Source organism: Temnothorax nylanderi, unplaced genomic scaffold, assembly GCF_030848795.1.
Source record: "Temnothorax nylanderi isolate EJ_2023f unplaced genomic scaffold, tnyl_v1.0 TNYL_tig0037_pilon, whole genome shotgun sequence".
Lineage (NCBI taxonomy): Eukaryota > Metazoa > Arthropoda > Insecta > Hymenoptera > Formicidae > Temnothorax > Temnothorax nylanderi.
Window position 1 is genome coordinate 567,846 of NW_027249099.1, and position 24,300 is coordinate 592,145.

The window sequence follows — 24,300 nt, forward strand, 5'->3', positions numbered from 1 at the left end:
CAACATATTTTTATTACAAATAAAAATAAAGCTTATTTCAATATTTGCGGGTGCGTGTAAACGTGCGGAGTCCACATGAATCATGCACGCGATATCGTTAAAATTAAAGTAAAATTAAATTAGAAGGAAAATCACTTTTTGTGTTTATTAATGCCCAATAATAATTTTCATAACACGAGAAGCCGGAACGAAAACCTGTCTGTCCCCGAAAGGCGACGCGCGACAAAGCTGGTAAGTGCCATCGTCGCGGGAGAGGCGAGGAATCGAATAGATAATGAACGACGATGGCGTCATTAAGCGAAACGAACGGAGAAAGAGCGACAGCGGGGATCGCCAAGCGATTGGGAGGAGGAGAGGAGGAAAAAGAGCGAAACTCCTTTCCCCTACTTCTTTTCCGAGCTGAAATACGAGGAAGAAAAAGACGCATCTATATAAGGCCGTACGTAGAACGCCGCTCCGGACGGTCTGGACAAGTCGTCGCCGACCATCTGTCTGCGGCCTCACCTGGACTCTGCATACTCCGCCTCGTCTTCCCGATCGATACCCGATCACGCCGATCTTTTGGGGGAAAATTACCGCATTACCGTAACCCCGCGAGGTGCTGTAATCAAGATGCTACACAGATTCGCGGTGCTTGCGATTTTCGCGGTGGCGGCTGTGTCCGCTACTAGTCCACCACGAGTGTGTAAGTACTTGATGGAAATTGACTGATTCGCAAAAAATATGTCGAAAATATTATACAGTAAATTATCTGGCAGTAAGTAAAGATTTTCAAAATGCCGTCTTCTCCGATTATATTTGTGAATTTGAAGACCGATCGAGCGTGATCTTCGAACATCCTATATTTTCGTATTTACGTTTAATCGTAACGAATAAAATTATTTTTATCGTAGGATAATTAACAGAGATTTAAGAACTATGTTATGTTTGTTAATTCTCATAATCTCATGAAGTTTAAACGTTTGGTTTAATCTTGAAGTTTCAAATATAAATGTGTGTAATGGGTCAAATAAAGATGAGCTAGAGCCTGAATAGCCTATAATAAGACAAGAGCCTGAGTACCGCTCAAAAGAGCCGTTGTGACATTTTTTCACACTTATTTGCTCAAGTGGTCAGAACCCCCAAGCTTCTCACCTTGTACGTATTCTAGTGGAGGAGGAAGGTCTTGTCTCCGGATATAATCCTATGCCCATCTGGCCTGCGGCTTGGTACCGTTAGAAATCGGATAAATAATTATCAACCGCTCTACTGATAATTACATTCTTGATTATTGCAATTAATATTAAATTTTGTCCGCATGTGTGACATGTACATCCGAAACTGCACCTAATAAAGTAAAAAGAGATGTATTGAGTCATCAATTCGCACGATTCTTCATGAGATATGTTTTGTTTAGTTACGATGTGCATCCCGGAGATATTCGCGAAGGAATGCGGGGAGATGATGGAAGAGTCGGCGAGTAAAGGTTTCCCGATATCCTGCATTTCCGGACGCGACCGATATGACTGCATCGAGAGAGTCGGCAGAAAGGAAGCAGACATCGTTGCTGTAGATCCGGAGGATATGTACCTCGCGGCGAAAAACAAATTGGCTGAAAAGGCCGGATACGCCATCGTCGAACAGGTGATATATTCAACGATACTTCGAAGTCTAATACAAGAAATGGATCTTTAATCATGAATCTGGCATAGTTAAAAAAAGCGAACTTAAAATAGACTCAAAAAAAATTGTACATGAAGGAAATGATAGAACTTATATGAATGCAGAGAGAAAACTGACACAATATTTAATTCAATTTTTTCCACTAACAAACATTACTTATAAAATAAGGAATTATAGTATAAAATTAGAAGGAATATTAAATAAATGCATAATTTAAACAGATTGTAAAAATACATTTCTTAAAAACTATTGAATTATTTTGAACTAATTAAAAAAACCTGCTTTTAAATTATAATCCGCTGACTTACGATATCCCTTACAGATATTTTATGATCTCTTGAGAATAGAATGTTTAGTTCAGAATTTATAGGATTTATATTATATCTTGTCTATCAGGTGAGGACAAAAGAGGAACCCGACGCGATATATCGTTACGAGGCAGTAGCCGTGATCCACAAGGATCTGGACATTAACAACGTTCAGGGTCTGAAGGGTCTTAAGTCCTGCCACACTGGCGTGGGCCGTAATGTCGGCTACAAAATTCCCATCACGAAGCTAACCGCGATGGGCGTGCTAACCGACATCAACAACCCGGAATATTCCGCTCGCGAGAATGAACTTCGCGCTCTGAGCACGCTCTTCAACAAAGGCTGCCTGGTGGGCACATGGTCACCCGATCCTGCCATCAATCAGAGGCTGAGTAAGTGGCGGTAATCATCGAAATTTGCGGCGATTGTGTCATGTAGGTGAATTACCGGCAAACAATATTATCAGCTGCGAAATAACGCGTACTTAAATCAACTCGCTTCGGGAGACACCAAGTAATCTTCTGCTTTATATTTATATGAAGTTAAATTTAAAATTTTACGAGTTAAAGTGAGCTCAACAAACTGCGGTGCGAATGAAGGAGTTACGTTAAGTAGAAAGTATAATTGCGTTGCGTAAACGGGCTTACACATTTCTTCTGGTAGTTAACTTTTCTCTTTCACAAGTGGCGAAATAATTAAAGTGTGTGTATTAACAGCGTGCGTCGTAAAATATCGATTTTTAATCGATATCTATTTCTATGTTTATAAAATTTGACACGCATTCAGAATTCGTGGATCATATTATAAATAAGATCTACTTAAAAAGAATTATTTATAGATGTTAATTTAGAAACATGGTGAGAGCCATTAATTTTTTAGTTAGATACTTCATGAATACACTTCATGAATACTCTACGACTATGACTTTCATTTTTTTTTCCAGAGGAGACATACAGCAACATGTGCGCTCTTTGCGAGAAACCAAACGTGTGCGATTATCCAGACATATATTCTGGATACGAGGGAGCTCTACGCTGTCTGGCACATAACGGCGGCGACGTCGCCTGGACGAAAGTCATTTACGTGAAGCGTTTCTTCGGTCTGCCCGTCGGAGTTACTCCGGCCGTGCCGACATCCGAAAACCCAGCTGACTTCCGATACTTCTGCCCGGACGGCAGCAAAGTGCCTATTGACGCAGAAACGAAACCGTGCACATGGGCCGCCCGACCGTGGCAGGGATACATGACCAACGGGGCTATCAGCAATAACGCGGAAGCTATCCAAAGAGTGCGTGATTTGTTTCCTAAGAATCTATTTATACATGTTTTTAATGACTAATATCATGAATGTTATACGATACGGGATAAGAATAAGACTATCTGAAAAATGCACTCCTATATTACATTAACAGAAATTTTAGAACATACATTACAATTTGTGATAATATTATTATAATTAATTTCAATTAACTTTTAGAAGATAGTAATTAGTTTTCTTACATATTGGCAGAAATTTGTTAATTAATTTTATTGGACATTGCTACAAAGACTAAAGAAGTAATTCTAAAGAAAGATATAGTTGAAAAATAATATATTTCTTATAATATATTACATTGCATTGGGGAGATTGCGATCTAACTTTGGAACGTTTTTCAGGAATTGACGCAGCTAGGTCAGCTTGGCGAAAACGAGAAGGCAGATTGGTGGGAGGATCTCCTGCTACTTCACGACAAAACTCTGGCTGTCGCTGCACCGCCGGTATCACCGGAAGAGCACTTAAAGAGCGCGAAATACATGGATGTGATTGAAAGAAATTCCGGGGCGCCGGAGAGAGATGCTCGCTGGTGCGTTTGGGATGAATATGCGCTGAACAAGTGTCGCAGTTTCGCTAAAGCCGCGTTCTCCAGGTATAATCACGTACGAGACATCTCGATCAATTAACCTGATGCCTCGTTTCGAAATAAATTTAATTAGTCGTCCTTATTATTTGAACAAATTTTGTTAATTAAGTATCGAGAACGTAAATGAATGAGGCCAATTTTATATCTTACTGAAAATTAAATTGTTTTGATCATAAGAATGCAAGCGCACTTATTAAATCTTGACGTTATACATGTTAATCTATATAGAGACGCCAGACCCAGATTTGATTGCATACTAGAGAAAGACGAGGCTGCTTGCTTGAAGGCTGTCAGAGACAACGGAGCGGATATCACATTGATCGATGGCGGATCAGTAAAACGCGCTATCAACGATTACAACGCGAAACCGATCGTCGCCGAGACCTACGGTAATGGATCAACGAAAGTCAGCGAGCGACCTGCAGTCGCTGTTATTAAGAGCGGCTCCTCCATAAATGGATTAGGTACGTAGCCGAAATGAATGATAAAATCTGTAGTCTATAAGCTCCATAAAATTATATCGGATAAAATGTGTATGAAAGCTTAACTGGAAACAGATTTTACGTTAACAAAAATATCAATTTAATAAAGACATCAATATTAAGGCAAAATTTTAGGGAAAATATATGATTTGAATAATTAAAGGAAGTATGCGGAGAAAGTAGTTTTATATAAATCTGAAAGAACCTATAATATGCAAATTAAAGTTATGTCAATATTCTCGTTCACAGCCGACCTCAGAGGCAAGCCGTCTTGTCACAGCGGCCACGTGGGCGACTTCGCTGGCTACTATGCCCCGATTCGCACACTCAAGCTTAACGGGCTTATCAACGAATCTAACGAGATAGATACCTTCTTTTCTAAGTCTTGTGCGCCTGGCGCACCCCTCAACTCAAAGTCCTGTGAACTGTGTGTCGGCAATATTAAGATCGACGACGATCAGGCGAAACAAGCAACAAAATGCAAACCTACGAATGCCGAATATTACAACGGCGGAAAAGGAGCACTCAGGTATTATCGTAGTCGTTTTCATTATTTTTTGTGCACGCATCTTTGACTAATTTGTATAAATAAATAAAATACGGATTTTTTATTCTAATAAAAAATAAAATTAATTGTATTTAAGTCTTCCCGATTTGACAACAAAAATTATATATGCTTGCAGGATTTTATTATTTTAATTTGCGCATCTTCTTTTAGATGTTTGAAGGATGGCAAGGGAGACATTGCGTTCCTACCTTTGACAGCTTTGCAGCAGCTCGGTAAATATAATTTTGTTAAATAAATTACGTATGTAATTATACTTGTGTCGTTTCATGGACGTTACATATTGTATTTTAGATTACGAGAAGGACGGCGCTGGCAAACGCGAAGATTACGTCTTGCTCTGCCCGAATGGCGGTCAGGCGCCCATCAACGATTGGGAACGTTGTAATTTAGGTTTGGAGCCACCGAGAATAATTGTTAGCTCGGCCGGGAAGAGCCCGAACTCCCTCGAAGAATTGAAACATGGCATTTTGACTGCGAGCAACTTGTACTCCAAGAATCCGGATCTGCTACGTCTCTTCGGCGGCTGTTGCGACAAACCCAACGTGTTATTCAAGGTCAGTTCATCATTTCCTATTTAGCTAAAATAATTAGGCTACTCGAATTTGTATTACCTGTATAACAAATAGGATGTCAAATATTATATATTGGTATATACATAAGTATATACCATTTAATAGTGATACAATTTATTAGCAAAAATATAAAACTATATTAATTAATTAATTGATCATGTGAGATTTTAGATAAAAAAACTGAAAGATAATAATTTATTGCTATTGTATAGATTCATAAAAAATATCAAGACTTTTCTATCTTCCTTGCAACATGTCGCTCTTTATATTCGTGATCGCAGATTACGGTTTATTTGAAAAATAAATATTATATGGCATTGTCTTTAGGATGATGTGGTGGAACTCATGTCCATCGATAACACATGGGACAAGTGGAACGCTTGGGCAGATACTCAACAGGACTATGGCAGTCATTGAAAAAAACTTGACGATCAAGAATGGAACATTACTTGATAGCCCTTTATCATAATACATGTGATATTCCTACTCTGTTGCTGTTGCTGAAAAATTATCGCTATTAAGTCATATATCAATAACCCGAGAGGACTGTTAGATAAATAAAATACTGTCGATAACCTCGCTTATGTTTACGCGCTGACAAATAGCATATTACCGCGATAGAGATTACGCATTTCAATGTCACGACCACCAATCTTCTTTTAAGGAGTTATGCCGAGCGTGGAATTGAATCAAACGCTTGCTTCTTTAAACTTTCAACAATAAAAAAATTTATTTTTCCGAGGATACATGTACATTATTATATTCCTTCTCGCATCAACTCAATAAAATTTTATAAAAGTAAATATCTTTTTTATGTAAAAAAACAAATTGTTCATGAACTGTAAAACGTAAACGCGACCAGCGCTAATTAAATATAAATGTATTTGGTAACAAAATAAATCACATATATCTAAACAATATTAGAGAGAATCAGGAAGTTAAAGCTTGAAAATCCTTTCTGCACCTCTAATTAATCACGACTGAATTCAGTTTGTCGTGAAGAAACTTGGTGACTCTACCGTACTTGCTACGCATGAACTTTTTATATATAACATTCGAGGTAAACTTATCGTATTGCAGCGCATGTTGTATTATAAGTCGCTTCGTAGAATTCATCACATGTTCTTCCCATCTAAAAATAAATGAGCTGTGAATTAGTACGTCTTGCGAAATTTCAAATTAATTTCTTCTTGCAGAACATTCCACAAATTATATATTCTTATATTTTCTTCGTTGCAAGACTAATAATATGTCTGTCGTTTAAGAAAAATATAACATTCGTTTGAAGACGGAAAGCGGGACATTTGTTTTGCGCCCACTTGCTAATCTTTTTCTTACTCTGTCAGCGACTGTTTACTTCTCCAAACTTGGTACCATGCTTGATCCACGTTAACGTCACTCGAATATACAAGTTGAAGCGATAACTCTACCGCAGCTATTGCTATCACATACGTCGGGATATCGCATAAGCTTTCATCCAGCATAGATAAATCGATCTAAAAAAAAAGATGCTTATTTGTTTTTGTGCACAGTTTACATACTAAAGCTGAATCACTGTATATTTATATTTATAATTACCATGTAAGAGCCGCAATAATAGATGCGCTCCATATCATCCGGTCTAATAATGCTACGCTCACTGTCTCGATTTACATTCAATATGTAGTACGAAAGTAACGAGAACGGATCAGCGAATCGTGTGTTAAACTTAACAGCGGTAAGAATCTTTTTTTCATACGTTAACAAATATTTCTCCTGATTAGTGTATAAATCCTTTGCCAATTGCAGTATTACAGTTGCCTAAAAAGATTATTCGATTCCGTTAGGTATTTAATGAATTTGTATTAAAATTATAATTATTTAAACCTAATTATGATAACATTTTCCTCCAATCTTTCCTCCGAACAAAAAGTTTTATTACCGATGGTATTTTATGCTCAGGTGCTTCTCGCTTGAGAGTTATCCAAAGACACGCCAGACATAATAATTGTATATCACTTGTTTCCACCAAAATTCGGTCAATAGCTACATTAAACAGCTTGATAGTCTGATAAATGATATGCTGCGAGTAGTTGCAGTGTACCTAAGAATTATCGTAATCGTAGAACAGAGATCGAGATTGATATAATTTCGATGAATACATTTCTTCGTTCTAATTAAACTCAATAAAAATATTTTGCATGTTTTCGTTATTGATAAATATAAAGATAATTTTTATATGTTTATGAGCATGAAATAGAAATTTACATCGCTTTCAATAAGTTTTTATATCATTATATTAATAGAAAGTATAGAAAGTCCGTAACTGTGCCATGTTATACTCACACCAAGACGAATAATATATCCCACGATGAGTCTTCTTTGTTCCGCGTTTACATTTTCACGCAGGAAACGGGAGGAAAGCCTCGGAGCATTTTCCTCTTTCTTACGTTCCGTTTCTGGAACGTCTTCCAAATAATCACGTATATACATTGTTTCGCAAATATTGTCAAGCTCGTTCTCCTGCTTGGCCAATGATTTCAAGGTCATCATGCGTTTTTCGTAACTCACCTTTACGACAAATGTGAAAACTGTCTTTAAATATCACAATAGATGAGAGATAAAAGATTATTTACATTGATATTACTTTAATACTGAAATTATAGCAATATGCCTGTGTAATTGTAAGACGGTTTGGAAAATTCATCTAATTCGCATATCAACTTGTAAATTTACCAAAATAACATACTACTCTATTAACAGTAATTAATAAATATATACACTTTTGTGCTGTTTATATAAATCATATATTTTTTTTACCTCTGCTGGAGTCGAGGCGGAAGGAGAACGTGTAGCGATATTAGAATTAACCATGATCGCGGTGCTCAAATTATTATCTTGAATAAAGTTTCTAAAAAAAAAAAAAAAAAAAAAAAAAAATACTTGCAATAATTCAAAATTCGGCAAAGCGTGTCCTATGCTTGCTTTATTATAATTTATTATAAAAACAATTTTTTATGTCACTTTTAATTAATAATTAAATATTAATAATATACTAATAGAAAATTTATTTTATTTTATTTCTGCAAATTTCTTTACGATTTACCTCTTATCAACCTGTACTTTTAAACTTGGCTCATCTTCTAAAATCATTGCAATTTCTTTTGATAAAAACCTTAATACATCCGTCAGGGAGTCGGCTTTTGGTGCCGGTTCTTCAATATTTTCATCCAGATTGGTCGCACGATTTTGCGATTGTAAATCTACAACAGATCCATGGATAACAGAGCTCTTCCGCAATTGGGTTTTGGCACGCGTTTTATCCACATTTTGTATATTGCCCATAATGTTCTTGGGCACAGTACCATCTGAAAAAATTCACAAATAAAAAAATTTTCTTTTTAATTCATGCTTGCGCATACAACTCTCTTTGGGTCTTCATTATACTATCTTAAAGTACTAACTATGTGGCTTCCTCATTTTATCCTTCCACATTTGGATGCTTGAAAACGTTCGTTTTTTAACATCGTCTGTAAGACGATGCTTGATTTTTCGATCATCGGATGATTGTGCGACGCAGGGCGGGTATCGCGACAAAAATCGCTGCTTTCTGGTTTCAGAATAAGCTCTGAATGAAATATAATTTATTAATTTGTTAGTGTCACGGTAAATATAGAAAGAACGTTACGTACGTTATTTACGTTTTATTTATTTGAATTAAGAGAGAAATTGAAGAAAAGAATATAGGAGATTTACAAAAAGCATGACATTTTGTTTTATAACAGACATAAAAGTAAACATTAGACGAGGTCAAATGTAATTGGCATAGCAAAACTCGAATATCCTCCCTATTATCTGTTACAATTTTGAAAGTAAAATCTGAACAATTTATCCATGCCACATTTTTCTTTTATTCTGTATTTTAAACTAAGTAATATACAAATAAATTATATCATACTTTTTGTATATAGAGAGATTTCTTAAAATTTGGTTTACTCATACGTATAGAATTACCTCCGATGAAATAATTTATTATTCATCTCGGTCGTTTCATTCAAAGGAACTATTTGGCGAGAGTTACTTGAAGAACGTGCTCTGTAGAAAAATAAAAATTTGTTCCTTTGCATTAGCTCTTTTAACGTTTAGCTATTCTACCGTTCTTTATTTTGTGTTCTCCTTACCTGCGTAACACGGCGCGTGGACGTAAAGGAGTGTCTGCTTTCGTTGTCGATACGATTGCTTTCTCGGGCGCTCTATCTTGCCTCGCTCTAATCTCTTTTCTGCATACGTCTTTTTTCACGCGCGGGCGTGATCGTACGTTCTCATCACTGCCGTCGGAGTAAATCCGAAATTTTGCCTCGCCGACGGAAGAACAGCCGGAAGAAGAACCTTGCATTAACGTTGTACGAACGGCATGATTTTCTGCGTTGAGCGACAGGCCTTTTTTCTTTGCGCCGCCACCGTCATTCTTGCCTTCGATAGATTTGCTATTTTGTACCGCTGTATGCGGCACATTTTCCTTATCAATGCCACATTTCAAGGCAAATAGTTTGCGATCCGACAGAGGAATCCTTCCCGACATGATTTGGCTTCCAGAAATGTATGTAAGCTAATTTGTCATCGATTAATAACAATTAAATATAATATTTTTAACATATACTATAATAACAATTAATATTTTATTATCATGTTCAATATATAATATATTCAATATGTATAAATTGAATAAGTATACATATTGAATATATATTAGAATATATCTCTCTCATATCTTTAACGTAATATTACATCAAGTACTTTAATTATTAATTTGATGACAAGAACTGAAAAGTCACAGATCGGTGGAAACACTTTGACAAACCGCGATTTTAACTTGTTGTCGATGGCAACTCTCGAACGAGACTGCCAGAGAAATCAGCAAATCCTAGAACCTACGAGTTTTTGCCCTGACCGCAAAATACCGTTCGTCCTACTGATGTAAACAAAGCTATGTGAAATCATAAACACGAGACGAAGAATTTGAAATTCGAAAGAATAATTCGGAGGGATAATCTATCCGTTATTTACTTTGAGTTACTTTGATTTAAATCGGCAAAAAATGAAAGATGTAGAAACATTATAGTTTTAGACGACTGTATGTTTGTCAAATTTTATTAAACAAAATATAACATTCTAACGATGTAACATATTCAGTTGTGGGTTATTCATTCTTAGCTTGACTCGTTTGGAAAAACTGTTGAAGATAACGCGCTCCATAGCGCAGACAAAAAAGCTAATGAGCAACGCGGCGATTATGAGGAGCAACAGAGGTATTATGTCGCCGATCTCGACCGATTTCCACGATGATTTCACCTGTAATCAGAGACAAGCGTATCAATCTCTGCCTGTTGGTCGATAATTCGCGAAATTTACGAGCGCACGTACACTCCCTTCACTTAGCTGGACCGACCATTGTGTTTCCAGCAAACGCTGCAGGATCCCGCTATCCCTTAGCAGAAGAATACTGCAACAAATAAAATGGAAATTTTTTATCAGAGCAACACTCAATCATCTTAATTTGCGTTAATAAAGAAAAAACGTTCGCACGTACTTTGCGTTAATGATACCACGGTACGGGCTATTTGGTTGCAGAGCCATCGCTATGGTGGTCTGCGTGATAACATCCAATGGTTCCAATTTGCAATCGACTTTCTGTTGCAACAATGCTGCCATATTATCTAGTGTCATAAAAGCGTATTTGTCCTCCTTGCAAACGTGTTTCAGCCCGTCCAAGTAATTACTCGGCAAATCAGTCTCTTTCATTAATAATTCATCGAACAGTACACTCATTATTTTATCTGATGTATTCTGTCGTAATAAAATCATCACAAATATAGTATCGTACATGAAGCTTTCCGTAAATATGATTTTTATGAAAAATGAATAAAAAAGATACTAGCTTGTTTTTAAAAAAAATCGAAATAAGAACGTATAAATTAAAGTACATCATTTATATCCTTATATTAATAGAAAATATATTTAATTAATGAGAAATTAGGCATTTTACTTCAAATATACAATATGCTTCCTCCCTGAGATTTCATGGCAAAGATAATCTGAGGATTATTTTAGGCACCTTGAAGAAACTATAGTCGGCCGAATCACGGACCACGCCGAAACGATAGGTCCCATCTTTCAGAAGGCCGTCCATTGTCGTGAAGGGCATGATGAACGTTTTAACAGCAAGGAAACTAATTAAGGCAGCGGAATACGCGGCTAGTATCACGACGGCCGAAAGGTGAATTACGAAATGCACCATTCTCACGGGGTCCAGCGTCGATTGTGCCATACCTGATGATACCATTTTTCATGAGAAAGATAGCAGTCGTATATTTGAAAAAAATTATACTGAACTACAAGAGAAGCGCAATACTCGAGGGGAGGGGGGAGGGAGGGAATCATTCGTAGAAGTCGAAGTTACCTTGACCGCAAAACGCTCCTAGGACGAAAAACAAATTTTCTGTAAATCTCGAACGGTCGTCATTTTTAAGATACGGGGACGCGAATGCAAATAGTCTCTGAATGAACACGATCAATCCGCTTGTAAGTACGATGAAAAAACCGATGCTGCCCCAGATGTTCGCGGAGAATGGTGCCGTGTAAGCATCCCATTTGAGGTCAGACGTAGCAGGCCTTTTAATATACGCACGACATCTTAAAACAAAGGGAACGTAAATAATAAATTTCAGTTACGTTATTCGGTTCGTAAACTCATGAGTATATTAGTTTTTAATGGACTCGACAAGATCTAACGTCTAGACAGTAAAATTTAATACGTTTCCCTTAAATATCCTATTAATTTTGCACAAATTTTAATGATTCGCGCATTCTGGTACTTGCTAGATACAGAGTATTTTAAACTTAGGCATTGGACATCTCAAACTTGTCGCTAAAATGTCGTTCTGTTAGACTTAGATGTCTCGTCGTTCAGAATTTGTGAAGAAGAAGTATACTACTTGGTCGTGTAAATGGGCGTTGTAAAACTGATGGCATCTAATCTATCCGAGGTCATCATGAACTCCGTCGCCGCGAAGTCGACGTCGTTGTTTATTAACATCCCAATTGCACCCGTACACGAGCCGCTTGATAGACACATACCCCACGATTCAGCCTCCTTGTAAGTGAATCTGCAGCACATTTAAAAATAAAATCAATTATTTTACAGTCAACAATTTTGTCGCAGTCTGTATCAGAAAGGAGTAATCAGTTAGTTTCCGATAACAATTGTATGCTTTTTCCGAAGAAACTTCACAGCGAAACTTCAGCGAAAGCTGTCAAGTTCGAAATTAAATAATTAGAAAATTATGTCAAAATTATCGATAACTCTTTCCGAACAGCAATAGCCGTTGCAGCAATTCCAGAATAAGAGGGAGGAAGAAGGATACAGGATGAAGGAGCAATGATAACGTCATGCTACGCAATTTTACTGCAAAATGGATCAATTTGAAAAGGATCAGAATAACGACGTAACCTTTTTAAAAATATTTATGTCATAATTTTTATCGAACTTGGTAATGAGTGTTTAAATAACGTAGAAAGAGAAATAATTATATCTTATCTATTTAAATATCAATTTAAGCCATTATTATATATAGTTATTATTTGTTAGATAACTTATATAGATATCTAGTATGTTTTATTTTATTTGTCGCATAAGTTACGCTAATTCAAAATCGATAATTCCTTACACTAAATACTATGCTTTTTTTACGAGAGAGAACTTTAATATTTTTCAATGAATCCTATGGTATAATTAGGTTTTATCCATCGTGTAATCCAAGAACGTATTCGGAAAGACGTCGAAGAAGCGGCGATGGCCGAAAGAGGGAGATCTTCGAGGAAAAAGCGGCGGCTAGCGAGGAAGAATATTTCCGAAAAGAGACCGCGAGACAATTGAAAGAGCTGAAAGAAAAGCAAAAGCAACTTAAAGAAGAGAAAAAGAATAAAATAGCAAAGGAAAATGATAAAGCAGCAGAGAAAGATGATGATAAGCAAAAGAAACCCGATCAAGCCGATAAAGCCACGTCAAAAAAGCCGGGCGAAAAGTGACGTAACATGAGAAGTTGCAATATAATATATTACGGCAATTATTAACTTGTCATAGATTCAATGAATTATATATTTCTATTTGAAAATTGCTATATAATATAATCGTATCTACAGAGCGTAATTTTATATAATATAATAACTTCTCTCACAAACACAATACAGTTTTCATCTAATAGTACACTTACGTGCAATTCAATGCTTCCTGTAATAGCAGTATCACTTGCCCGAAAAAACCACTGATTCCTGTTATCTCATTCCGTTCATTACGATGAAATATACTGATAGGAGGGTCCTATGTGCGCATAAAAATATTATGCCGAAGCGAATATCAAGCTCCCTCAAGGATCGATATAATGAACTTTTTATTTTTAAAAAAAGATTAATAAAAGAATGCAAGGTGATAAGTAATTAATACTTTTTAAAGCACCGTTACGTCATGCGTGATACAAAAGTAGGAAAGATCATAAAAGTTTATTGTTAATAACCTATTCCACTAATTATCATTAATTTAAATATTATTATAATTGTTATTTTTTTTTTTCAATGACTGGCTAATTGCGTGTTTCATCGATATAATCGAATCTCTTGCGGAAAATAGGATAAGCAACCTTACCTGGACCGACGCAACGCGTATATTCTGGCCGAAAAGATTGTTCCTTCTTAAAAATAGGCCACGCGTAGGGCCCTTCAGACCATTCCTTACGTCCCATATACCGAACTGCATGGATCTCAGTTCTTTCCGTTTGTCAACTTGATAAACTTCAGTGATGATCTCTGTGTCGGTTACGTTGGCGCTACTCTGAGCCACCATGAACTTACAATCAAACGGCACGTAAATCTCGAAGAAAAAGTCCGCGAATTTTGTCTCGTTACTGAAGAATACCAGCCAAGTGGGATAAGCCATCGTGATCCACGTTGAAATCTGCTACATTTTAGCAAATAAACATTCATGTTGCTCGTTTCCACTTGAAAACTTTCCAGACTTTGCTTTACGAGAAAACGATAACGAAAAAGAGCAGTATATATTTCGCGATGAAAAAGGAAGTTTTTCAAAACTTGAACATTTTTCTTCGACATTTTAAAATTTTGAAAATGCACGGAAATAAAACTTGTATTGCATAAAATTTATTTGATTTACATATATTTATTATGATAAAAATTTAGAGAGGAAAAAATTTTTCTTATATTTTTGTGCGCAATAGTAAAGTAATTTTCTAATATTACTGCAATAATCGAATAACGAATTTAAGTCTCATTAATAGCGTTTTTAAAACTTTTGTAAGATAATTACATGCGCAAAGCCATCCCTTGTATCTTCATAGTCGTTTAGCAGGACGAACAAAGGTCTCTTGATGTGAAAATAAGTTTGCCCGACCTGCAAGCAATCAAATCTCTTCTTCCTTTGGCCAGAGATAAATGAATCATTTAATGCATTTATGTGACAAAAATAATCCTGCTATTCATTACGTAGCGCTTTGCTATACAAAAGAACACTTCGCTTTGATGTTTTCAACAATTAGATAATACTGATTACGAAAAAAGGACAAATCCCTTTTCTCTCTAAACGCTCACTCGTGTGCTGAACATATGAAAATCCATGAAGGTGGTGCGTATGTGATGAGTCATGCTCAGGTATTTCTGAAGAACCATCAAGCCTTCGCTCTCCGTGAGTCCTGTAAAAGCGTGAGTTTTTAATATATACGAACAATTGATTGCGTGCCAGATCATTATTTCAATCGATCGAATATTCGCAATATTCTGCCTTCGCATTGTTCTCACCCTGCGTCTCAATAGGATTCGGAGTGTTGTGCAGAAGTATGATACACGTGTTATTGAAGAAGTCACGGATACCTTTGATCAGGCCCTCATACACGTAAACCGGCCTGATCAGTTGACACGACGCGAGATCGAATGTCGTCCATACGAGGACAATCAGACCTAGGATCAAGCATAGGTCGGGCTTGCAAAACATTCTTCGTCTTGCGACTGCTCAGCGCAAATCGACGATCATCGACAGATCCGATCGATTTCACGAGTCAGCTCGGTAGATCGAGTATGATACACAACGATCCCGGATCCGATACATTTTGCGGTTGCACTCGCACTGCGTTTCCTTCGTATCGTACCGACTGCGGCGAAGAAGATAGTCATTTAGTTTAAATGTCAGATAAGAGTGCATGCATATCAGTAGTTATTCCTGCTGCACTACAATTGATCTGATGTTGTGTTAGAACATATAATAAAGTGTCATTCGCGCACCGATCGCGTGCCCGATCGCAATTCCATTGGGTCGGCAAAAACCTTTCTGTATATTCGAAATCCGTAATAATTTGTAACAATTACGCGGATACAAATGATTACGAGGATCAAACTGATTCGGACGTGGCACGTGGCGCAAAGGATCGCACGACTGTGCTTATGCGTGACGGATAATTCACCAAGAAGCCAAGAACGAAGCCATTCCCGAAGCCCTAAGCAAACGCGATCGACTGATACGCACATCGATTCCACGAGTCCGAATAAATTATGCATTTGCTCTCTTTGCGTGCATTTGCTCACTGGTTTGTGCAAACCGAACCATGCCACTATTCAAACAATTGTCTGTATATCGGTCACTTTGAGTGGAATATCGTTTGGCAATCTGAGCAAACTTGATTTGCGAACTTCGCGGATTAATACAAATTGAACGACCGATTTGTTTATTGGAAATTTCCGTACGAAGCAATATCGATCAGGTAATTCGTAGTTTGATAATCATGCAACGGAATCTGATCTAAATAATAGTCCATTATAATAATTTCTATGAATGAAAACCATGACTAATGTTTAAGTTATGGAAACATAATTGAGACTAAAGATTATGTAAGAGATTATCAGGATTATTCATTTGTTCTACCAACACGAAACTTTCAATCAAAAAGCAACTAACATGATTCGATATATTTGATCTAATCAGCAAGAAGTAAAGTCAGTAAAGTTTTTTTTATGTAGAGTAAGCGATATTTATGCACATTAACACAATTATATTCAATAATAAATAAATATATAATAATGTTTACAAGTTTAGAAATACAGTTAAAAACGTTCTAATTTTAATTTTATAAATTTATAAATTTTTAATTTCTAATTTTTAATATTTTACAAATTAAATTTTAAAACTACCAGAGTGCTCTAAGAATATCACGCACGTACAAGGTGCGCAATAATAAAAAACAATTTCTCAGCTTGTATATGTGAATCATCACCAAGAATGTTTTGCCTACTTTCAAGGTGACATTTGGCGACGTTTTTACGACATTTGTTCCAGAAAATAAAAGAAAGATCATAAATTTTTATTGGGTTCCAGTAAATTAAGATATTTAATTGACGATGTGTGCACAACTAACTATAAAACTTATCAATATATAAGTTTGCCTCTTATCTAATTACTATTAACTTTAGTGTCACATATCTCTAGTTATATTTGTGCAAGACACTGGCGCGTGAATCATTCAAGTGCAATTCTACCACCATTTTTACAGGAATTTCTGTAACGAGAAGCAAAAGCGATAACGGTAAGTGCTACTATCGTAAGTAAGATCTATGACTCGTCCGCAACAATTAATTTTCCGTAAGGACTTTAACTTACATATATAATGTATACATTTATAGGCCAATTGTATAGCATATATAAGAATACTGTACGAGAGAAAATGTCAGTCCTTCTCTCGGCGTGCTCAGGAAGCATCATGTTACGAAAACTTATCTATGCTGTTCTCACATTTTTCGCTCTAATAATAATGTCACAGGCTAGTCGTAAGTATTCACACATACAAACATAATATATACTTAATTATATATGTAATCAACTGAATTCTCTATTACTATTCAGCAAAAAACTGAATAGTATAAGAGATAATGAAGAGAAGATATTATTTCTTTTTTCATAAAGTGCAGCCATTGCTTATGCAAACATGTACTTTTTAGAGAACATTTTTCTGTGAAAATACAGACTCACAATATTTAAAAAGCGACACAGCCTCTGTTATCATAAATTTACTGAAAATTTTAACTTTTCCTAACTTTTAATTATTAATTATAGTAATAGATTGTTGACTTGCTTGGAATTATATTTAATACTATTACAACATTTATGAATTAAAAGGCTTATGCAACCAACTTTAACAAAGTAAAATTTTACGTTGAGACTTGCAACTAAGAAATTTTTCTCATTTACAGCCATAGCAGAAAATACCGAATCGAACGACAATGATATGCGTGCGCTCCTGACTACCATACTCGCACTATTGCCACCCGATCAACTTTCATTAAACCAATGTATAAATAATGTAATGAAAATATACGGAATGCGTTTGCCGTGTACGATACACTCTATCGTCCCATGGGAATTCAACTGCACGCTGGTTAATTAATGGACACTTTTGAAATCCTTTTTTCCCTAACTTTGATTGTAAATGACGTAACAACGATTGTAACAATTCTTACTTAACGTAAAATTTCTTATCGTAAATTCTGTTACGATGTTTTATCAAAAGCAAAATTCTATAAGAAATATTTAAATATATATTAGTTACGTAATATAGTAAATATATATTAAATATGTATCAGTTATGTAATACGATACAAGATTTCGACATACAATATAATACAAGACATATGTAACAAGACTCCGCGATATATTAAAATTTGTTTTAGATAACGTAAAAATTAATGTAAAATGTGCGTCTAATATTGAAAAGTACAAAAGAAAATTTTCTAATTTTTTAATAAATCTGATTATGTTATTCGATTATTTGTTTGGTGATGTCAATTATAACGATCTAATAAAGCATAAATTTAATCTTATAAAATGCACAAGATATGTATATATATGAATTAATTATTTCAATTTCTTAATTATTTACTGAGTTAACTTAAGGAATTACATTAATTCAGCAACAGAAAACTGAAAAACGGAAGTCAGCAAAAGAAAGCCAGAAGAACAGAAACTGTCCTTTTCTAAAGAATCGCGAAACCACTTGACAATTTATTTTATTTGCGCACGTGTAGAAGCAATAATTTATTAATATTTAGTATTTTAAGTTATATCTAGTTTTGGGATATCTTCACGAAACAACATGTCATTTTGTTTCATAAAGAAAAACCCGGAAACCTAAGTATTGTATTACATCACGTCAAAATAGCGATAATAAAAAGAAAGTAAGTAAACCGTAAATGTCATTGTGGACATCGAGAACGTTTTTCCATGTGAAATTAGCATCGATAACAGGCCTTATTATACATAAATGCGGTATGCGTCAGTGCTGTCCGTGAAAAATCGTTTGTTATCATTAGTTCTACAAATGCTGCCTTCCAAGCAACCTAGTTCGATGCAAACTTGCGCGGGTGCTTGTATACTTATTAGATATTTTATTATTGTTGAAATAAAATAAAGGAAACTTTTTGATATATCGAATATAAAAGGTAGAACAAAATAAAACTTGACACGAACGCGAGCGATCGGACGCAATTAGCAAGTAGACGCAATTAGCGAGTTCGACGCAATTTAAAATATCGCAGCGTCCGCTCCGAACATCATTTGCAACTATTATCGCACACGGAATCAATTAAGACGACTAGAATGTCAGGTTGTCAAAAGATTGCATTAGACTAATTATTTCTGCCAAAGATTTTTGCCAAAGGATAACGATAAAAAGGCGCGACGAAGCTCCGCAAAGTGGCTGTCTCCAAAAAGTTTCGACAAGGCAAGAAACGAAATAAAAAACGCCGGTCGAAATCAACGACAAATTTCGCTACTTCTGACCTAAGGCCTATTATTTACAAAATGAGGATACCGTTTCTCATTCTCTGTCTGGCTGTGGTGTACGGAGCCTGCCGGACATACGGACATGAGGAAAGTAACGACTTGACTGCAGGAGAATTAAGAAGTAAGTCTTATAATAATGTGTTAATAACATAATTATATGTTAGCGTTTTTTAAAAGTGTTTTGACTTTCAATAAAATCACATTTTACAAAATTGTAATATTAAATAACGCGCTATGAGATAAATAAAATTTTTCCATTTACAAATTGTGTACGGCCAGACATTATTTTTAAACAATAATTTGTTATTATTCTTCTATATGTTTTTTTTTAAATAAATTAATAAGATATCCATATAATCGGAGAAAGAATAATTATTTGAAATAATATTCCGATATAAGTAGTATTCGTCTTGTGTAAATAAAATATAAATATATAATTAATTTATAAATAATACATAAATAATAGAAATTAATGTTTATATTACAATAATTACAATAATACAATAATCTTTTTATTATGTAACTTTTTTTAGATAATGGAGATTACAAATTCGACCTTGCACGAAAAACAGATCTACCTCTCGAGAGATTTCTCTCGAGGCATAGAAGATTTGCCAGTTTGTTGTCACCATTGTCATCAATTACAAGTGTTACAAACCCGATAGATACGGCATTAAAGCTACTTGGGTTGGACAATTGTATTATATCTACAATTGTAGACGGGATAAAATTCATATATGGCGCACTGACTGGACAAGATGTGTGCCCCAAAGTAGAAAAGTTATCCCTCAATTTGATCCCGAACGCTATACTACATCCAATTGAAACGGCCAAAACCGTAGTGTGCTACACCTTCCAAACAATTGAGTCAGGTACCCGTGCATTAATAAGACAAGGGTTTGAGCTAGCTTCACAATTCTTCAGATACGTATTCCTACCAGGACTGCACACGACGTTGAATACACTCGACAAAACTGGTCTCTTACCCCCACAAATCAGTGCAATGATCAAAGTGTTCAACTTAGTTTATTCAATCTTACAAATAAGTGGATATGTCCCGAAATAAAATTTCATTTCCCACTTTTAAAAACTGCAAAGTTAGAAAAAAACGTATTAATTTATAAAAATATGTTTTGAACTTTTTCTTTATAACAGCTTTTTACAGTTCAAAATACTGCCGGTATTAAATTTTCTTTAGCAATGTAATATTTTAAAAATTAACAAATATGTATAAAAGAAAAGAATTAACAAGTCTGTTAAGGCGCTAAAAATTGTTATGCAAAATTAATGTAAACAAAGTATGAGTTGTTTAAATAATTTAACAAATCTAAAAATATATAAATATTTATACAATTCATATTTTGTCACATCTTCAATTACGAATAATGTTACAACAGATTATGTCTCTTCAAAAAATTCTAGTACACGCTAAGAAGAATGCTAAGTGATAAAAATAAACAATAAAATAATTGAATTGTAAAAACTTTATTTCTTTTTATGCATTCTCTTATATAACCAGAAGAACATTACATTACTAATACATGCGATACGTCGTTCACACAAAAAAATTATTTCATAAATACCTATATATACATATTTCTACGGAATCCGTCATATAGTAACATATTTGAGCAAAGATATAAGCAAACAATTTACACTATTGTTTTAAATACCTACTTCACAGTCTCTTTAGATGAAAAATATGTTTATTAACTCTCACAAACAAAAAATAAATATATATTGTTATCAAGACTTAAACTGTCATTAGAAAGTATAAGTAAACATAAATTTCATGATACTAAATTTTTATTTAAGCGTTTGTATTCAGAAAGAATCATCATCATCTGTGTATTCATCTTTCTCTAGAATTTTTGAAACTTCTTCTTCGTGTTCGTCGATTTCATCTTCCGATAAATGGCACTCTCCTTCCATAAATTTCGCAAATCTAAAAAATTCATATCAATATTGCTAATTTCGACGCTTTGCTGGTCGCATATTGTAATATTAAATTTACACAAGCTGTAACCTTATCGGATCTTTCAGTTTTAAAACTGTCTTCCAAGGATTGCATTCTGGACTGGAGCAATAATTCTGTAGATCTTTTAAAGCTCTCCTAGTTTGCCGTATTCCTTCTTGGTGATATTGATCTTCATTTAACAATTTCCGCTTTTCCGGAAACACGTTTCGCCTCATTTAAAAAAAGGGAAAGAAAAAGCGGTGTATTACATTTCGTGTTTTCGTGGTTAAAAGTAATTTCAAAAAATATATAAAAAACCTTTATATACAGATAAGTACACTCGTACTTGATACATAAGTAATTTGTTATTGCATATTTGAAAAATGTCCGAAGCCCAAACCAAAAATGTCCAATAATAGGTAAAGATTATTAGATATCTGACAAGTTAATAATGCGCTTTTACTTCTTATATACTTGCAAAGTTTATAATACTAGTTCTAAATAAGATTTAATAAGCATGAAACGCAACCTAAAAGAATACAAGGCATTTTATTGCAAAAACTGAAAATACAACTGCTCAATGAATACATTATACATTTTATAAAAATTACTCAAAAATTATTTGAACATATACTAAGCTTAAGAAAAATATATATAATATCGAGTAAAAATTAGTAAATAAAGACTGTAGATATAATATACAGTGCATTGTGCTTAAGATAAAGTTGTGTATTATGCTGGTAGGTGATTTAATATATTTAAGCATTAGCAACACATACAACTTATTATAGATTCAAATAATATTAAATATCTACAAAATCATTACAAACGCATAAAGCTACTAAAAGAGAAAACCAATATAAATGGAAGAAGAATATGTGCAATTATATGTGCGTGCAGAATGGATTTGAAGTTTATTCAAACAATTAATCTGAAAAATAATCAATTTTCACATAATTATGGTTCTGTGCAGCACGTAATTATAGCTTGTTATAAAACAGCAATAACGCTATACGTCTTATCGATGCTTACCAATACCTCTTTGCTCGCTCAAGTGCTGCTTTCGGAAAATTATAAAAAAGTATAAGTACAACGCAACATGAAAAGGCTGCTTCATGGAAGTGACTGCTAAAATAAACCAGCGCCAATCCTACGAGCTATACGAACATAGAAAATCATTTATAATAACAAATTAAAAAAGAAAATTGTATAATATAGCTTACCTGCAAAAACCATTGTATTATTTGTTTCGTTCTCGCATTGGTAACTGGACCGAAACGGTAACAAATTACAAAACTAATCAGAGATGTAACAAGAACATACCACATCGCCCATTCTCTATATTGCATTACAATTAGTTGCATGTTTTCCCATAACGTTTTAGCAATATAAAGACTCATCGATGCGGCAAATATTACGTACATAGCTTTTCCCTTAATAATAGAAATATATGTAAGATATCTTTATCAAGAATCATGTTAGAGTCGAGTATTATTACATTAAAATAGCTACCCGTGGTATCAATTTTCCAGCCATGTATATTAAAATTGTTACAGATAAAGTAACTCCAAATATTATGCCACAAGCATAATAAAATAATGAATTCCGACTTAATATCTTGGCACACCAGAAAACTACGATACCCATTACCATCATTGTCAGTCTCCAAACATTAACACCTGATGATGAAAAATGATGTATCGCCGATTCTTAACACACAAAATGGAGTAATCTTAAATCTAAATTCAGAATTGCTTACGTGTTTCTTCCAGAGTAATTATATAGCCAGATTCACTGGGAGAATCTACATAAACGCCTATGCATGTATTTTCAAATGGATTAATCTTAAATTGCCTATGTTTTCCTGTATCAAACAGATTGAGACTCCACGATTTATCATTTTCATCGTACTTTTGGTGAATCTCATCAGGCGTTTTGCCGTCGTATAAAACATAGGAGTCGGAATTGATATTCAGGTGCATCTATAGTATTAAAAGTTTATATCATAAACATATAAACAATTTTTTATATGCATACAGGTCATCCTGAGAACTTCTTACAGTCATAGTCCTCCACATATGCGTTAAGTACTTTGATGTAGCATTATGACAATACGTTTTCAGACCAGGATTATTATTTTGTACACTGTCACCGGCATTCAGAAAGTGCATTCCTGAAACATTAAATAAAATACACATATATCAAAATATATCGCAACTAGGATATAACAAATAAATATTTATACAATCATAAATTAGTCTACTATCTTCAGAAAAGGATTGTAACTTTCGGCTCTCTATCGACTGTATTTGTAAATTACAAAAGAATTTGAATGATTTGAATAAATAACTTGGCAATAAAAAAATATTTTAGCAACATACATATAACATCGCATAATAATAAAGTGCAGATCAAGTGACAAAATACAATTGTCAAATGTTAAATGTTAAGTATATTTTAATAACAAAATCGAATAGCCTCGATCGAATAGCTCCGAGCAGAATGCACGGTTTTCGTGCATTCTGCTCGGAGCATTTTCACAATGACATATGTCTATATATATTGTCTATCGATAACATGTTATCTCGCGGCCAATTGTCTCGACAATGGCATTATTGCTGCCCTTCTCAATTTCATAATTTCTGATAACAGGATTATCAGAAGGCCGATTTATCTTTCGGACGACGTTAGAGGTTAGCTTACTTGGTTCCTCGAGAATGCGACGCGCGTACGCGCATCGAAACAAACAGAGACACAGGAGAGTCCATTTCGCCAGTCCGACTGCGTTATCCATTCTCCCAGTTCGACAAGATTTCTTTTCGCATTCACGATCACCGCATGCTGCCGGCACCGGTCAGCTGCCGACCAAAGATTTGAACGTTAATCATCAGCGATCAGCGAGAGGCGAGACGGCGAGAGAAATGCGGATGCGGCGAATCGATCGTTCGACCCATCGACATCGACATTCGACCATTGCG

General features: G+C 34.8%; 6 protein-coding genes across 10 annotated transcripts; 3 read left to right on the forward strand and 3 right to left on the reverse strand.

Moving 5' to 3' along the window:
• The first annotated feature begins 460 nt into the window (after positions 1-460).
• Positions 461-6,234, forward strand: LOC139771229 (transferrin 1). Its single transcript, XM_071703854.1, has 10 exons — positions 461-685; positions 1,397-1,623; positions 2,059-2,362; positions 2,914-3,257; positions 3,626-3,876; positions 4,099-4,334; positions 4,602-4,881; positions 5,071-5,132; positions 5,212-5,474; positions 5,820-6,234. Exons 1-10 carry the CDS (start codon positions 613-615, stop codon positions 5,907-5,909), a joined length of 2,130 nt encoding a protein of 709 aa, XP_071559955.1. The 5' UTR covers positions 461-612; the 3' UTR covers positions 5,910-6,234.
• On the reverse strand, positions 6,194-10,526 carry LOC139771230 (uncharacterized). Of its 3 annotated transcripts, none has more exons than XM_071703857.1 (11): positions 10,269-10,526; positions 9,653-10,080; positions 9,486-9,566; positions 8,936-9,099; positions 8,647-8,839; positions 8,292-8,382; positions 7,818-8,042; positions 7,414-7,575; positions 7,071-7,292; positions 6,831-6,988; positions 6,194-6,624 (listed from the first exon to the last, which is right to left on the reverse strand). In XM_071703857.1, exons 2-11 carry the CDS (start codon positions 10,051-10,053, stop codon positions 6,459-6,461), a joined length of 1,863 nt encoding a protein of 620 aa, XP_071559958.1. In that variant the 5' UTR covers positions 10,054-10,080; positions 10,269-10,526; the 3' UTR covers positions 6,194-6,458. The 3 variants fall into 3 exon arrangements, with proteins under 3 accessions (XP_071559958.1, XP_071559956.1, XP_071559957.1); XM_071703855.1 differs by having other exon boundaries at positions 8,578-8,839; XM_071703856.1 differs by having other exon boundaries at positions 8,578-8,839; positions 10,260-10,526.
• Positions 10,527-10,606: 80 nt separating this feature from the next.
• Positions 10,607-18,120, reverse strand: LOC139771232 (probable glutamate receptor). Of its 2 annotated transcripts, none has more exons than XM_071703859.1 (11): positions 15,339-18,120; positions 15,132-15,232; positions 14,851-14,934; positions 14,173-14,481; positions 13,745-13,851; positions 12,467-12,637; positions 11,932-12,164; positions 11,587-11,801; positions 11,062-11,318; positions 10,896-10,974; positions 10,607-10,823 (listed from the first exon to the last, which is right to left on the reverse strand). In XM_071703859.1, the coding sequence occupies exons 1-11, from the start codon at positions 15,529-15,531 to the stop codon at positions 10,644-10,646; spliced, it is 1,929 nt and encodes a 642-aa protein (XP_071559960.1). In that variant the 5' UTR covers positions 15,532-18,120; the 3' UTR covers positions 10,607-10,643. The 2 variants fall into 2 exon arrangements, with proteins under 2 accessions (XP_071559960.1, XP_071559959.1); XM_071703858.1 differs by having other exon boundaries at positions 14,173-14,484.
• On the forward strand, positions 12,493-13,559 carry LOC139771287 (uncharacterized). The gene is made up of 3 exons (XM_071703949.1): positions 12,493-12,627; positions 12,848-12,976; positions 13,268-13,559. The coding sequence occupies exons 2-3, from the start codon at positions 12,921-12,923 to the stop codon at positions 13,557-13,559; spliced, it is 348 nt and encodes a 115-aa protein (XP_071560050.1). The 5' UTR covers positions 12,493-12,627; positions 12,848-12,920.
• Positions 18,121-18,958: 838 nt separating the features above from the next.
• LOC139771241 (uncharacterized) lies at positions 18,959-20,853 on the forward strand. The gene is made up of 2 exons (XM_071703874.1): positions 18,959-19,486; positions 19,899-20,853. The coding sequence occupies exons 1-2, from the start codon at positions 19,384-19,386 to the stop codon at positions 20,429-20,431; spliced, it is 636 nt and encodes a 211-aa protein (XP_071559975.1). The 5' UTR covers positions 18,959-19,383; the 3' UTR covers positions 20,432-20,853.
• On the reverse strand, positions 20,835-24,236 carry Nemp (Nuclear envelope integral membrane protein). Of its 2 annotated transcripts, none has more exons than XM_071703872.1 (8): positions 24,026-24,236; positions 23,383-23,495; positions 23,082-23,304; positions 22,835-23,001; positions 22,546-22,755; positions 22,361-22,479; positions 21,392-21,553; positions 20,835-21,310 (listed from the first exon to the last, which is right to left on the reverse strand). In XM_071703872.1, the coding sequence occupies exons 1-8, from the start codon at positions 24,114-24,116 to the stop codon at positions 21,190-21,192; spliced, it is 1,206 nt and encodes a 401-aa protein (XP_071559973.1). In that variant the 5' UTR covers positions 24,117-24,236; the 3' UTR covers positions 20,835-21,189. The 2 variants fall into 2 exon arrangements, with proteins under 2 accessions (XP_071559973.1, XP_071559972.1); XM_071703871.1 differs by having other exon boundaries at positions 22,355-22,479; positions 24,026-24,235.
• Between the last annotated feature and the right edge of the window lie 64 nt (positions 24,237-24,300).